We start from the raw sequence: 15637 nt of genomic DNA, 5'->3' as shown, positions 1-15637 counted from the left end.
GACTAATATTTTTGGCAAAAAATTATATGAGATGATGTCACGGGTTGTATTTTGTGAGGCAGATCTCTTATTTGGGTCATCCATGAAAAAGTATTACTTTTTATGCTAAGATTGTTATTTTTTTTTTTATTGTGAATATCGATAGAGTTGATTCGTCTCACAAATAAATATTCATGAGACCGTCTCACAAGAGACTTACTCGTATTTTTTGAGATAATTTTAAACTATTTCATAATGATGTAGTACTATATTGTTAACATGTTTATTAAAAAATGATTAAAATTGTGAATAATTAAAAGACATGTGATCATTTCTGAAATTTAACAATATAAATAATAAAAAATAAATATATAATTCAAAATTTTATTTTTCATCGAGATTTAAATTTAAACCATGTTGGCCCAAAAATATTTTTTATGGTTTTCGGGCACTACTAACTATCATAATTTGTTTCGCCAATTAGAATAAGCTCGAGGGATTTTCTTTAATTATATATATATATAATTAATTTTATATTATATATATATATATAAATATATATATTTTGAATAATTAATTTTATATTTTGGAGAAAGTCGGAAAGAATAAATATTCACATGGTTATAGTCTGTCCACCCCAAATAAAAAAACAAATTTAAAAAATAAATAATAATAATAATATTTCTGTTCTTATCCCACTAGCTAAACAATGGGCACAGTTAAAGCGGTGGCAATCATCTCCGGCGCCAACAACGACGTCAGAGGCGCCGTCCACTTCATCCAGCGCACCACCGCATGTATAGTTTTCGCTTCTTTTCATTTGATTTCGATTTGCTGTCTTTGATAAACTCTTTAGTTCAAAAACAGGCGGCGAAGGTACCCAGGTGAAAGGAAGAATCAGTGGGCTGAGTCCGGGTCTTCATGCTTTCCATATTCATGCTCTTGGTGACACTACAAATGGCTGCATTTCCACTGGTTAACAGTTTTTTTATCTTGACGGTTTTCTCTGCTGATACTGTAAATTTCAAAGCGTTTTAACCCAAATTGATATCATGAATTGTTTAGTGAAGATTTCGACTTTGTCTGTTTTTTAACTGAAATTTATAGATTCCAAATCCATAAAATCTTCCAATCCAAACATAGCTCTAAGAAATTCAGGATCTTTCGGCTTCGATCACTATCTTAAGAAGGGAAAAAAATTCGTGTGGCCCCAATGGGATTTGTTTGGTGTTTATGGAAAATGATGCTCGATATTTCTGTAGATGTTCGTTTTCCCACATTAAGTAATGACTGTCTATGTTGCCTTAGGCGAACTCTGACAAATTGATGAACTCTATAATGCTTTGAAGCTACGTTCAGTTATCTACCCAGGAATAGAACTAGGCCAAACTATGCATTTCCGACTTTTGGTTTAGCTGTTTGGATGCAGTGATATGATTCAATTTCTTGAGTTATTTAAATTCAATTATCAGGGCCTCATTTCAACCCGTTAAAGAAGGATCATGGATCTCCAACAGACGAAGAACGTCATGCCGGTGATCTGGGGAACATAGTTGTTGGCTCAGATGGTGCTTGTTTAATTGAATGCGTTGTTTTATTTGCAGAATATTTATCAATTGTCAGTTTGGTTTGATACACTCGACTTTGGTGTTCCAGGGGTTGCTGAGATTTCAATAATAGACAAGCAGGTATATATCTTTTTCAGTTTTCCTGGGACTATTTTTAACTATTCCAAGAAACATTGTAAGATTCCAATATAATTCTTCTACAAATTCATATTGCAATCCACCACTCCATTAATTTGTTGGATTAGTAGATCATGTTGATTTATATTCTTTCTCTATTTCCTGCTGCACAATATTAGTTAGCATAGTTTTTTGACAAAATGGATCAAATTTTATACTTTTGTAAGTCATGTCTCGGTCTAGACTTAGTTAAAATTTTATGCTTGGTTTTCAAAAGTTTTAAGACATTGTTATTATGAATAGAAAGGATTCAGGTTTAGCGCTGTTTATTCCATTTGTTCCAAAAATCTATGTCTCAGCACTTCTCAGTTGAATGAATTCAACAAAAAAGTTTATTTGTACCATTTAATTATTCCGTTCCTTTTCAGCACTTCTCAGTTGAATGAATTCAACAAAAAAGTTTATTTGTACCATTTAATTATTCCATTCCTTTTCTATCAAATTTTTATCTGTTCCGTTTAAGTTGAAATTGACTCTTCACTAATTTTTGGGAAAATTGGAAATGAGAGATCCCACTCAGTCATTATTTTTGCTTGCAAATAAAATTCTAAGTGAGATGATAGCATTGTAATAAACAATGAACAAGGTGGATGGTTGGTCTCTTCCTCTGGGATTTTTCGTTGAAACAGGAGGTGATACTGATTGTCTAGTTTCAGTGATTATTTTGAGCAGGAAAACTCATGTTTCATTGATGTTGTTCTATCTTGGTTTTAAAATAGGATAAAGGTTGGTAAACTAATTTTTAGAACCAGTTAGCTAGAATGTTTTGGTTTATAATTCTTTTCTTATTTGCAGATACCTCTAAGCGGCGTGCATTCCATTTTGGGGAGGGCCGTCGTTGTGCATGCTGATCCTGATGACCTTGGAAGAGGTGTTGTATACCACCCTTACACTTTATCACTCTATAAATTTACTTACTTTTGTATGCTCCGCATGACATGAATGAAACCACTGGGGGTTTGAACAGGCGGACACGAGCTCAGCAAGACAACTGGAAACGCTGGTGCAAGAGTAGGATGCGGTAATCTCTTTTGAGCATATATACTAATTTGTTTCTCTTAGATATCTGGAGCTATGCATTTCCTTGTCCACAGCCCCGGTGTGGCTAAATGTTGGAGGATGATCAGATATTTATTCTACCTTAGTTACTTTGATCAGATTGTATTCAGTCTTCGTAGATCCATCTCAGGTTTTTGCCAGGTTGAAATAAAAGAACATAAGAATTAGAAAATGACTTCTTGATGATAGCACGCAGCTAAAATATTATGAAATGCTGCTCATGGTACAAACACCCCATGGATCTCATTTCTTTCTTCGTGAATGCGTTCTTTTTTGGCGTGTGTGAGCCTGGAAGGAAGGTGGCAGCTAAAATATTATGAAATGCTGCTCATGGTACAAACACCCCATGGATCTCATTTCTTTCTTCGTGAATGCGTTCTTTTTTGGCGTGTGTGAGCCTGGAAGGAAGGTGGCAAGAAAAAATTATGCTGTTCACCATTGTTGTGGAAATTGCTAGTTAGAATATTAGCGTCAGATTTTCGGCTTCATAAAACCTCTATGTAGCTATTTTGCATGCTTTTCTCGATGCTACTGTTTATATTTTTTATATCATCGCATCTTGTTTGTCACAATCTTCTGTCCGAATTGCTTTGGCTAACAAGTTGAATTTCATATTTGGCAGGTATCATCGGGCTTCAGTCATCTGTGTAATAAAATATGTACTCCATACAATATGATTGGCGAATCAGTCCCGTGTATCACTTCACAGCTTATGCATTTTCTGTGAAAACCTAATGATAGACCATAGTATTATTTAAGGAAATGATTTTTTTTTGCTTTTTTCTCCATCTTGGTTAGAACATGAACGTGTTGAGTGATGATGCCGACACTACTCCAAATGGAATTCATAAAAGTGGATAGTGGACGACAAAATCAACACCAGGGGTGTCATGATACATGGAAATCAAAATACATGTAGTGAGTTATCTCAGTTAGCTCAGAGCGAAGGGAAAGGGAGAATCAACGGTTCACTGTTATTATTGTTCCCTATCCTCTCAACCAAGTGTTACGGTACGACGAGTGGTCTCGTAAGGAAGCATCATGGGGCTTGTATTCCATTACATAGGTGTGAGGAATTTTCAAATGCCTCTTGATAGAATCCCTCAGCCCCATCACCGCCTGCAATGCAAAACCAAATCAATATAACAGAATTGCAGATGATGACGATGAGTGTGATTCGGATAACAAAAACCAACCTGATTATCAGATGCATTGCGGTTCCACACACTCAATATATCCTCATTGAAACGAATACTTAGGACTGCTCCACATATGTTATCACCGTAATCAAGTTGATCTCCTATCAAAGCTAGAACCTGCAAGCAGGTGTGTTCAAGAAACACAGGTAAGAACCATTTTTTGGACGAATGACACTGCATAACTTGGAGCCTATGATGGATAGTGGATTCTAACGGTGTATACAAAATTGAGACAGTCAAAATCATATATAGGTGAAACGAGCACTAATACAACGAACATTGAGCCAATATACAAAGTAAGCATGAAAGAAAGGTTTACATGATAGTCATACAAGTGGAGCCAAGATTCAATAATAGCAAGAACACATTACATCGCTAACATTTAATCACATTCTTTTCTCCATAAATGATTCAACTGCGTGCTTTGATATTGTTGATCTATGTGAACAGATTTAGATAGGTTAATCTACATACATTAGGATAGGCACCTCTTTTCGATGACCCCATGAAGGCAGATGGGTGGCTACTGGATATTTAATATCAGAATTAAAAAGGCTTGCAGTTTATGAGAGAAATAGAAGAAAGTCAAAAGACAAAAAATGCCGGTAAGAAGTATCGCATTCTTAAAAATTAACTGTTATCATTATCTACATGGCAAAGTTGAACTCTCGAGTGTAAAAAATATTACTCTCTTACCCATATGATCACAATATAAAGAATGCAATTCTTTCTTGCTTTCGCTTTGGAGGATTGTGATTATATTTGGCAACAGTCCGCAACGCCATAGAGATTATAGGATTGTTATATATAAATGTTGTTTACAAACATTAGACAAAAAATGGGATGCCAATTTACGTCATAGTCTGGAATGTTTGTTCCAAGGTATTCAAACAAATAGCTGATCAGCGTCGAATAAACAGAACCATCAGTGATAGAAGGCAATCTAACAAAAATAGCAACAAAGCTTAAAGGATTTTCTGGTTGCGGTGAATAAGAACTTACTTTCAGTACATAGTCATACACCCAAACCTTGACATGTTCGATTTACAAGATGGGAAAGGTATAAAAACTTAACGCGGATAGCAAGCTGGGAACTGTAGGGTGTCAGTCTAACACAAGTTCTCAAAAGAATGATTTACTAGTAGTCTGATACCAGGCTAGATGATGCAAAATCACATTTTTATGTAAAAATTTCCATACCAGGTCCTCCCAGAAACGGCCAGACACAGCCTTTTTAAATCTAATAATCCACTTCCCACCATTGCAGTTAGCAGAATCCTGATGAAAAGAAGCCATGATTGAGGAAACCTGATTAATTGAGCTAGGAAAAGGAATTATTGACCAGCTTAACATGAAAGAGCATACCTCCCATAGAGGACGAATGCCGTCCTTGAACAGATGCAAGTCAGTTGGACTAGGCAATGTTGAGGGGCGAGCTAGGTGACAATAGCAGATCCAGAAATCTTCGACCTGAAGTCGAGCAATCCATAAAAAAGGTGCACTTAGAACACCCAGAGAAATTAAATCTAGGATCCATATAGGAGTTACAAAGGCCACATGACCGCACAGAATGAATCTGAAAATAGATTCTTACTGTACTAAAGTCCACAATCTTCTTAATATTGTCCTCATATGACGTTTGACTTCTGACTCCTGGAGTCCGACGAGTATACCAAAACACAAATTTGTGCTGAAGATCACAATGAGATGAAGTTGCATTATAACCACGTGCATCATATGAAAAGATTACATACAGCATACCAACACATGGAAAATGTAGCAATGAACTAGTCGGAAATTCATACACCTTCCAAACTCTGTCGAACTAGTTTTGAAGGAATCACGTGACATATTTAGGAAAGAACAGGGTCAACCTCACATATCTTGAATCATTTGCTCTATGACCTACGTTAGATTTAGAAAAGGTGCATTTGGACTGATGTATTTGGAATCTCCACGATAGTTTCAACATAAGGGAACCCAAAATCAAATTTGTCCATCCATACACAACCTATAGGAATTTGACGAAATACCATCTCAATCGAAAAGCTTCATATATTTATCGGCATTATAAAAATTTACATATTTCCTGAAAACCCTTCGACTTCATGTTTAACTCAAATTTTGGTTCATTTTGAAATCGGTTGATTTTTATATGGAATTATGAATCTTTTATGAGCAAAATATAACCCACCATTCCCTTTTTTGGCCCAAAAACAAACTTCACATGAAACTGTACAGTAAACAAGTAAAACCAAACAAAACCTGACTTGAGCTTGCAAGATAGCTGAAGACTCAGCGTGAATTGTGAAGAATAAAGGTTTAATCAAAAGGAATTTTGACTGTGGATGCCTTCTGGAGTAAGATGCCAATATCAGCGCGATCAAAGAGGCTATATTACAAATATTGTCCAATGAAAGAAAATTTCAGGGGAATTTGCAGCTTCCTCACAAAAAAATAGAATAAATAAATTGAAGATGCCAGTAAAATAGTGTTTTAAAGTTTAAACTACCCAATATAACAACTCGTAAGGAAACCCAAACTGTAAGTTTTTCTTTCACTTCAGATTATATAACACAAATACTGCGAGGAATCACTTATTTTCTACAAATTTAAAGTGCCAGCACACGCTTGCCCTCATTATTTATCTTTCACTTGGACCTACCACTACTTCTGCCCGTTTTTCAGCGATACATCAAGAAACAAACAAGTTCCCCCAGTTTAAACGATAAACTAAAACTTAACCGAAAAGGAATAAGCAAATGGTAAACCAGGCATACATACGCAAAATTTCGAAATCAAAGAACAACGATCCAGCAAACATGCATACACGAATCGTAGATATGGAATGGAGAGATGAATCAACGAGATACCGAAATAAAGGAAGCTATCGGGTAAGAGAGAGATTGAAGGTTTTACGAACTTTGAGAGGGTGGAGTTCCAGGGCTGCGATTTGCGAATTCACGTCAGCAGCCGGAGGCGGTAGAGGCATGCCGTAATCGGCCTGTTTCTGATCTGCTGCTGCCAATTCCATTTGTTCTTCCTCCTGTGTGTCGGATAGTCAGTGGGAAAGGAAGATGAAGACTGGGGAGCTCCTCGTTGGTTGGTATCTCGTGCATATTTGATTATTGTTTGGGCTCTTGGGAAGGCCCAGTTGGAGAGCTGTTCCAGCCCTTCAAAACTTCCTTTTATTTGTAGACTTGTCAAATTGGGCTCAGCCCAATTCGTCATAGAAAAAGGATGAGTTGGGTTGATAGGGTGGACTGATCCAACGGACTCATCTCACTTTGACTATTCTATTTTTAGCTAACTACATTTTTTCTATAATTGGATCTCGAACTCAATAACTCGTCTCCAACAAGAAATAATGGTGTTATATGAGTTATAAATCATTGATTCTTTAAAGCTTTAGTTTTTTGGAATTGGTTTTTATTCTTATTTAAAAAAATTGACATACACTCCTATTTCATCAAGATTTCACCAAATATAATTCTCTTTAAATAACCAAAATATCCTCAATTTTTTTTTTGAAAAAAATCAAATTTTAATACCTAAACTTAAACGAATTAAAACTGATTAATTTTTTTATAATTTTTTAAAAAAAGAAGCCATATTCAAAACTGTAACGTTATCATTTTCATATTCATTGCTTTTTTGATAAAATTACATAAAAAGTTTCTACTGAGTTGACGAAATAATACTAATAATAATAATAATAATAATAATAATAATAATAATAATAATAATAAATTACATAAAAAGTTTCTACAACTGGAAGAGGTTCCTTCCTTCCCCCTTCGGTTTAAGTGTTTAACCAAATCCAAAAAGACACGTCTAATTTTGAGGGTGGCATTCATTATTTCCGATAAAGTTGGTTAGCTAATTGGCTAATTGACATATATAATATAAAGAATAATGCTACGTATGCATGTATGATTAAATTTGTACAATAATTTTTATCATATAAAAAATTCAATAAAAAAATTTCATTTATTTAAATCTCATGATAATTTAAGCACAAAATCTCATAATATAATAACAAAATATAATTGTTGTAAATATCGTAGTATGATATATTGGTTGTACATGTAGCATTACTCTAATATAATACTAATTCTTATTGACATGTTAGGCGTGTTTCTATTTTAAATTTTTTGTTTAAAAAATATATATTATTTTTATTAAGACATGATACTTATATTTTAGCTAACTTTTAGATAAATTAGAGACAAGCTGAAGAAAAATAGGAAAAAATAGAGGTATATGGGGTTTTTTTTAAAAATAATTTAAATTTTAAAATTAATTTCAAAACTAATACAATCCGCGCTTAGCGTGCGTGGAGCAGCGTCTGTGCTTCGTAAGCGCGGACGCTGCATATGTGGAGTCACGTCTGCGCGACAGAATTTTTAGCGACAGAATATATTCACAAAATCGTCGCTCAAATCAAATCAGCGCCGGTTTTCAACAACCGTCGCTCAAATTGAATCTGTGGCGGTTTCAAAATCGTCGCTACCATTAGCGACGGTTTACAAACCGTCGCAATTTCGAAATTTTGGAATTTCCTTTAACGTGATATTTTGTTTAATTAATTTAGACATCATATTTAAATATTTCACTAAAAAAATACGTAAAAAGTTAATATATTATATTTTACAATATATTTATATTATTAATTTAAATAATTATATTAAAATCGAATTAACCGACCGAAATAACTGAACCGTTTTGGTAGAAAATCGAATCAAACCGAAAGAAAATGGTTCGTATATCGAATTATATATTTCTAAAACCGAAACCGAAAAAACCGAAAACATAACCGAACCGACCGATGAACACCCCTACCCACAATATGTGAACCTCAATAAACAAGTCTCGATCTTTAAAATTTATATTAATTTTTTACCCACATTTTTTCTCATCCTCGTAAGAGATATGACAAAAATTCATGTGAAACAATCTCACGGGTTTTATTTCATGAGACATCTATCTTATTTGGGTCATCTATTAAAAATAAAAAAATATTATTTTTTAAATAGTATTATTTTTTATTGTAAATATCGATAGAGTTGACGTGTCTCACAGACAAAGATTCATGAGACCGTCTCACAAGACCCTACTCTAGAGATATTATGTTTCTTATTATTATTACTTAAAAAAATTTTAAGTTTTTAAATATGAAATTATATCTTATATCTATAGAATAATTACCTTCGAAACACAATCGTTTTTATCATCGAATTAATCTCTTTTTGAGAAAATAAAATAAAAAAAGCTCTACTATTCAAACTCGTATTTTCAAGAACCTCTATTATTCAACATAGAAAAAACCAGACAAGAAATTCAGTCATCCCTGAATCACTGAAAAAATCAAGTTGAATAGTAGACGTTCCTGAAAAAAAAAATTTGTGATGAATTTTTCTTTGTTTTTTTTCTCTCTCTTCACTACTACAAAAATGGCTTTTCGCAGGACACAAATTCATTTTCCGCAGTGCACATTGCATGCTGCAAAGATGCAAGCCGTTGAAAGTTCAAGATTATCCGCGACGTACATGTGCACGCATTTAATACTATTATTTGCGGCATGCATATGCATGTTGTTAATACAATTATCCATAGCGCGCAATGTACCATCTTTTCCAAAATTTCGAAACCGCGACGGTTTGTAATTCGTCGCTAATAGTAGCGACGATATTTTCCAATAACCGTCGCTAAATTTTGCGACGGTTTGTAAACAGCAACGGTTTGTAAAAACCGTCGTGGAGTCGATTTTAGCGACGGGTTTTTGAATATAGTCCGTCGCTAAAAATTCCGTCGCACAAACATGCAGCGCGATGTGTTTGTAACACTTTTTTTTTATTAGTTTTGAAATTAATTTTAAAATCTAAATTATTTTTAAAAAACCCAGGTATATGAAAATTAGGTTTATTATTATTATTACTTTAAAAAATAATAACTAATTTGGCTGGCGACGTTTTGCAGTAAGAGTACCACAAAACGCCACCAGAAACTGCAGACGATGCAAAATGATTTTGCAGCATTGATTCAAAGTCGTGATTCCCGCAAAAGCTGTTTCATTTCCAGCACGATTCTCGCATTGAATATACAGGATTCATGCGTTAAAGTTGTGTTGTAAACTTTCAAAATCTACAACACTTTGTGAACGACGAATTTTTCCTCACAATTTCTAAATCTAACTTTCATCGCATTTGAAAATTCTTCTATCGATTTTTTTTTTGAATTTCCTCTTTCCGAAATTTCTGATTCGAAATGACTAGTATCGATGTACTCTTGATGTTATTGTCGAGATTTTTGATCGATCAAATATAGTGTTCTAAATATTAGACCAATACGAATACTACGCTCTAGTTAGGAAGAGATAACAACAAACAATAGATATATAAAAATGCCTTTAATTTTAATTAGTCACATATATTTTTTGCTTGTTCTATTTTTTTTTATTACAAACTAATTGTTTTATTCATTTTTTATTTCAAAAACTAGATGAATGTAATATAAGAATGACATCGATAATTAGTACTAGTTACTTTGCACACATTATGCGTATGTGTGCAGTCTTTTTTATCATTATCGATGGACTAAAATGAAATTTGACAAATTATATAGGGACTAAATTGATATTTAAATTGTTCAAATAAAAAATACAAATACAAATACAAATAAAAGTGTTTGTTGAAATTAAAAATAAAAAATAAAAAAAAAATGTAATATTAGTATCATACAAGGGTAAAGTTGAGAAAAAAATTATTGTCTTTTCTAAATAGTTACTATCATACCCTCACTCTGAATAAAATAAAATAGATGAGATGTTCAAGTTTAAAAAGTAATATTTTTTCATGGATGACCCAAATAAGAGATCTGTATCACAAGTACGACCCGTGAGACCGTCTCACACAAGTTTTTGCCTTGTATAAAATATATTGTATTGGTATAACTCTGTTTCAACATATTTTTTATCTGTTTTTTTCCTCATAATTACCCAATGTGTGTGTGTGTGTCATACGTTATTTTAAAAAATTTAATATTAAAAATTCATGATGTGTATTATTAATTAGTTGAAATAAATATTTTAGAAAAAAAAAAATCAAAATATTGAAGTAATGTGGTTATTCATAAAATACACCAAAAAACGAATGTGGTTATTATGTCATGATCTTCCATAATAATAATAAGAGACATATAGTATAGATAATCTAAAAGATACATCTAATTTTGAGGGTGGCATAGATTAGTTCCCATAAAGTTAATTAGTTAATTGACAAATATATATAAAAGAATAATGGGTGACAAGTAGTTAATTGATTTTGTGTGTCTCTACATCTATAAATAAAAATTCTTATGAGACCAACTCACGAGTCAATTTTGTGATAAAAAAAATATTACTTTTTATGTAATAAAAATATCAAAAATATGGACTGGATCAATTCATCTCGCGGATATTGATCCATATATTTATATGAAATATATCTAAACGAATAGTTCAAACTTCTTTTAAATCCTCGTAAAATAATTGTTTTTCACAAGCAATGCTATACTTAATTTGTGTTCGAATCCCACCACCCCTAACTATACATGCCATAAATCTAATTGAATATTTCTAAGAAGATGTTGTAATCAAAACGAAGTTATTATAAGACGGGATAATATGTGAATAATCATAAAACTATTTTTTCAAAAAATCGATCGACTTGCGAGATATGACGATTATGAATATCTATAATGTAAGGATAACATATTTATATTTAACTTCAATTACCGTAAAACTCGAGTTAAATGTTACATGAATCAAGAAGACTTGAGTCTTATGTTCAGACCAAATAATAGTGCCTTAATATTATATTTGTTGCAAGTTTTATAGAGGTAAGTGTGCGCTGTATTAAATTAATGAATGACAATTTCTTAATTGCGTGTTTGCTGAACGGGGAGATTTGAACACTAATTTCAACAGAGATGGAAACCAAACAATTACAATCATGTATACCGAAATGTTTTAGTTTGTCATATTTTATTGTTTGTTAATATAGACTAAAAAAAAATTCATTTCAAATATATTCCTATAAATTCAAATATTTCTAATCAAACATTTAATATACGCTGATTTAAATTCAGAAGAGAAACCGAGAAACTGAGACCGTATAAACGAAATTTGAACTCAATACAGCATGAATCTTGAGATTTCACTCTATAGATTCATTTATTATATACAACTAGTACAACGACGCACGCGTTGCGTGCTTGTACGATATGTTTTTATAATTTATTTGATTTATATTTAAATGAGGATCAAAATATATTTATAAGAAATAATGAGTGGCTACATTATAATTTTGATATATGAACTAAAAAATAAATTAAAAAAGACCCAAGCAAAAATTGAACCTACAACCTCATGATTAAAAAACATAGGTTTTAACCACTAAACTACATGTGACTTACTTTTATTTTTTAACACTTTATTAATATATATAATTAGTAATGTAGAGAGTGGGGGTGAAGGGTATTTTAGGTATTTTAAAAAACAGACCAAGGAAGTTACTCTAACCTACTCAGCCTTAATAAATAGTAAGAGATGTAATACTAATGTATTTTATATATGGCAAAAATTTGTGTGAACAATCTCATGGGTCGTATTTTGTGAGACGGATATCTTATTTGGATCATTCATAAAAAAATTATTTTTAATGTGAATATCGGTTGGATTGACTCGTCTCACAGATAAAGATTTGTGTGGCCGTCTCACAATAGACCTATTATACACACACACACAAACAAACATACCTGTCCCTTTACATCTTTCGTATTGGTTTACATAAAAACATGGTTAGTAAGACCAAAACAAGCATATAAACCGTGGAAGATTGTTCCACGAGTTCTCTAGAAAAGTCAGCATTTCACCCATTCAACAATATCAAACTTCCAAAAACCGAATAAATCGAGTTTTTTCCATTGACATTGACCCGACCTTTTACTAAAACCGGGCAATTTCGGAAAAAACCTATTCATGTACTAATCGACTCAAATTAATGAAGTTTGACAGTTTAATTTGGTTGAATCAAAATCTTAATTCTGAATTAATCCCATAACATGGGACCAACTTAATTAATATCTTTAGACTATTTCTATCCACAAGTAACAATTTATTTAATTTTCAAGAGTAATGGTAATTTGGGAAATTTAAAAAAATTGTGGAATTAAAACAAAGGTATAATAAAGGGACCAGGAATAAAGAGAAAGTTGAGTATAAAAAGAAGGATTTATTGTAAAGTTGACAGCCAATTAACCCGAAAAAATGAAAATATGGATGGTATAAATATCTAAGGTAGCAGGGGCAAAATGGTATTTCTGGCTATCTGGGGACCATATTGGCACGTAGCCCTGTCCTGTCAGCTAAGTGAGAAAGAAGATACTTTGCATTTATTGATTTCAAAAATTTGTGTGACACGAGTTCAAAGGTCGTATTTGTAAGACGAATCTCTTATTTGAGTCATCCATGAAAAAGTATCATTTTTTATGCTAAGAGTATTACTTTTTATTGTGAATATGGATAAGATTGACCCGTATCACAAATTATAATCCATGAGACGGTCTCATATGAGACTCACTCTTTATTCATTATATCACAGCATCCACGTCAACATCATGGGCTGCCCGATTTTCACTCGAATTCCTCACTAAACTCCATGAACAGTTATATAATATACCACCATTAACGACCAAAAGAACTTCAGAGAAGATGGATATTGAAGAGTGGGAGCTCCTCCCCGATGAGGGATTTCTTGGAATACATGATGATGGAGGGAAGAAGATTAATCCCAAGGGAAACACTGTTTTCCACATGAACTACTTCATATGTCCTTCGAATGTCGTTGATTCTGTTCCCCAGCACCATCCCAAAAATCAGCTCCCACCTCTCTCTGTTCATCTTCTGGAACCAAGAATCCCGAAGAAGCCACCAGATCAAGAATCTGCTGTACCACAGGTGGAGATCAATAAGAAGATCACGCCTCCACCAACATCAACATCAAACCCTGTTTCACAAGTTTGCTTCAAGAAAATGAAGGAGACTGAATTTGTCGAGATCAAAGTGGACTCACCATGGTCCGTTAATGCTAGCAGTAGGGGATTCATTCCCCAGATCGAAGGCGGTGCGGTTTTTCAATTCGAAGAAAAGGAGGGCCAGAACGCCGTTCCTCGTGATATTTCAGATATGGAGATCAAGGAAGACGATACCAAAGATTCAAAGAAAGGCGATGGAGGTGGATCGAATATATGGAAATGGAGCTTAACTGGGATCGGTGCTATTTGCTCCCTCGGAGTCACTGTTTGCTGCATCATCGTTTTCCGCAGCAGCTGCAGGATGAGTAACAAAAATCCTCAGCAGAATCAAAAAGCTTCAATCACAAATTCGCGCAATGACAAGGTTAGAACCCAAAAAATTAAGCATTCACTAGCTCATTGCATTTCGAACAGAGGACAGGTTTTGTTGGGTTTTTTGAGAGGTACTAAACATTTTTAGAATGTTTGCAGAGCAGCAAACAAGGGGTAAACCATGCAAGTAGGCTCAGTGAAGCAGTTTGTGCGATGAGAGGAGTTCCAATAGCTAAAGCACGCATCACTTGCGGGGGTCACTACGATCATGCAGCTATCTGAGTACGAGAAGAATTATGGTATAGGATGGATCAAGAAAATAAGAACACACATATTTCTTATGTTTGTATTGTTATTATTTTCAGATTAAAGCAGTATCCATTAGTGTGAAAAATCTATTCCCAGTGTATGCACATCATCATCAATGTAACAAAAGGGCACAATGGTTATAAATTATACACATGCAAGTTACCCACTGTCCTCCTGATTATATATTCCGTACAGGATTCCTGGGAAAAGCCTTTAAATAAACATCACAGTTGGTTAAATTGGCAAATCCATAGCCTTGTCCATATATTACATGATACCAAATTCTGATTTTACTATGCTACTAAACAAAAAAGGAAATGAGATAATACTTAGACATCTGTCCCAGTGAGAACAAAATAACGTACCAAGGGTATTAGGAAAGTATTCTCAATTTGGAAATCTATTAAGTTGTGCTTGAATATTAGAATTTGAAGTCATGGATTTGACATCCATGGGTTTCAAATCCATAGCTGACCCAAGTTGATGGAATGTTAACTCTACATAATTTGAAAAGACGGCTTCCTGCTCCGATCCAACCCCCTCGCCGAGGTGATTTCTCTGAACTTCACATAACCAAAACAATCTCTGTTCTTCTGTCAATTTAAAAAATCCCTCAAACATATTATCACCAACTCAAGAAGCGCCAATGTTTCCTACCTAGTTGCCAAAATTTGCACCATTATTCTTTTGACATAAGGTACCTCACACCCCTTCGTACCCACAAGATAACATCCAAAGTACCCTTCTCTACGACTGAAATACATGAAACTACTCTTTAAATAAACGAGTTTCACAACAGGTAGCACACAAACATGTTAGAATTCTAACTGTAAACATCTGATTATGATAATCTTAAGGAGTACTAGGTGAAAGAGATGCCTCGCAGATACAGGAAGAGAACACCAACCAGATTCACAAAAGGATTTAATCCTTGTTCTGATCCCTCAAAACAAATGGATT

The 15637-nt window shown here is 33.5% G+C and overlaps 3 protein-coding genes across 3 annotated transcripts; 2 read left to right on the top strand and 1 right to left on the bottom strand.

Moving 5' to 3' along the window:
- Positions 1-628: 628 nt before the first annotated feature.
- LOC140818132 (superoxide dismutase [Cu-Zn] 2) lies at positions 629-3546 on the top strand. The gene is made up of 7 exons (XM_073177991.1): positions 629-776; positions 847-954; positions 1452-1547; positions 1636-1667; positions 2520-2595; positions 2692-2745; positions 3406-3546. The coding sequence occupies exons 1-7, from the start codon at positions 689-691 to the stop codon at positions 3432-3434; spliced, it is 483 nt and encodes a 160-aa protein (XP_073034092.1). The 5' UTR covers positions 629-688; the 3' UTR covers positions 3435-3546.
- A 52-nt stretch (positions 3547-3598) lies between these two features.
- LOC140818131 (eukaryotic translation initiation factor NCBP-like) lies at positions 3599-7083 on the bottom strand. The gene is made up of 6 exons (XM_073177990.1): positions 6906-7083; positions 5577-5672; positions 5348-5452; positions 5183-5260; positions 3980-4099; positions 3599-3902 (listed from the first exon to the last, which is right to left on the bottom strand). Exons 1-6 carry the CDS (start codon positions 7014-7016, stop codon positions 3771-3773), a joined length of 642 nt encoding a protein of 213 aa, XP_073034091.1. The 5' UTR covers positions 7017-7083; the 3' UTR covers positions 3599-3770.
- Positions 7084-13627: 6544 nt separating this feature from the next.
- Positions 13628-14839, top strand: LOC140818076 (uncharacterized). Its single transcript, XM_073177907.1, has 2 exons — positions 13628-14420; positions 14528-14839. Exons 1-2 carry the CDS (start codon positions 13734-13736, stop codon positions 14648-14650), a joined length of 810 nt encoding a protein of 269 aa, XP_073034008.1. The 5' UTR covers positions 13628-13733; the 3' UTR covers positions 14651-14839.
- The last annotated feature ends 798 nt before the right edge of the window (positions 14840-15637 follow it).

This window comes from Primulina eburnea, chromosome 17 (genome assembly GCF_022965805.1).
Source record: "Primulina eburnea isolate SZY01 chromosome 17, ASM2296580v1, whole genome shotgun sequence".
NCBI classification, from domain to species: Eukaryota; Viridiplantae; Streptophyta; class Magnoliopsida; order Lamiales; family Gesneriaceae; genus Primulina; species Primulina eburnea.
The sequence above is the reverse complement of the archived record's forward strand: the minus strand, read 5'-3'. Positions and strand labels throughout refer to the sequence as shown.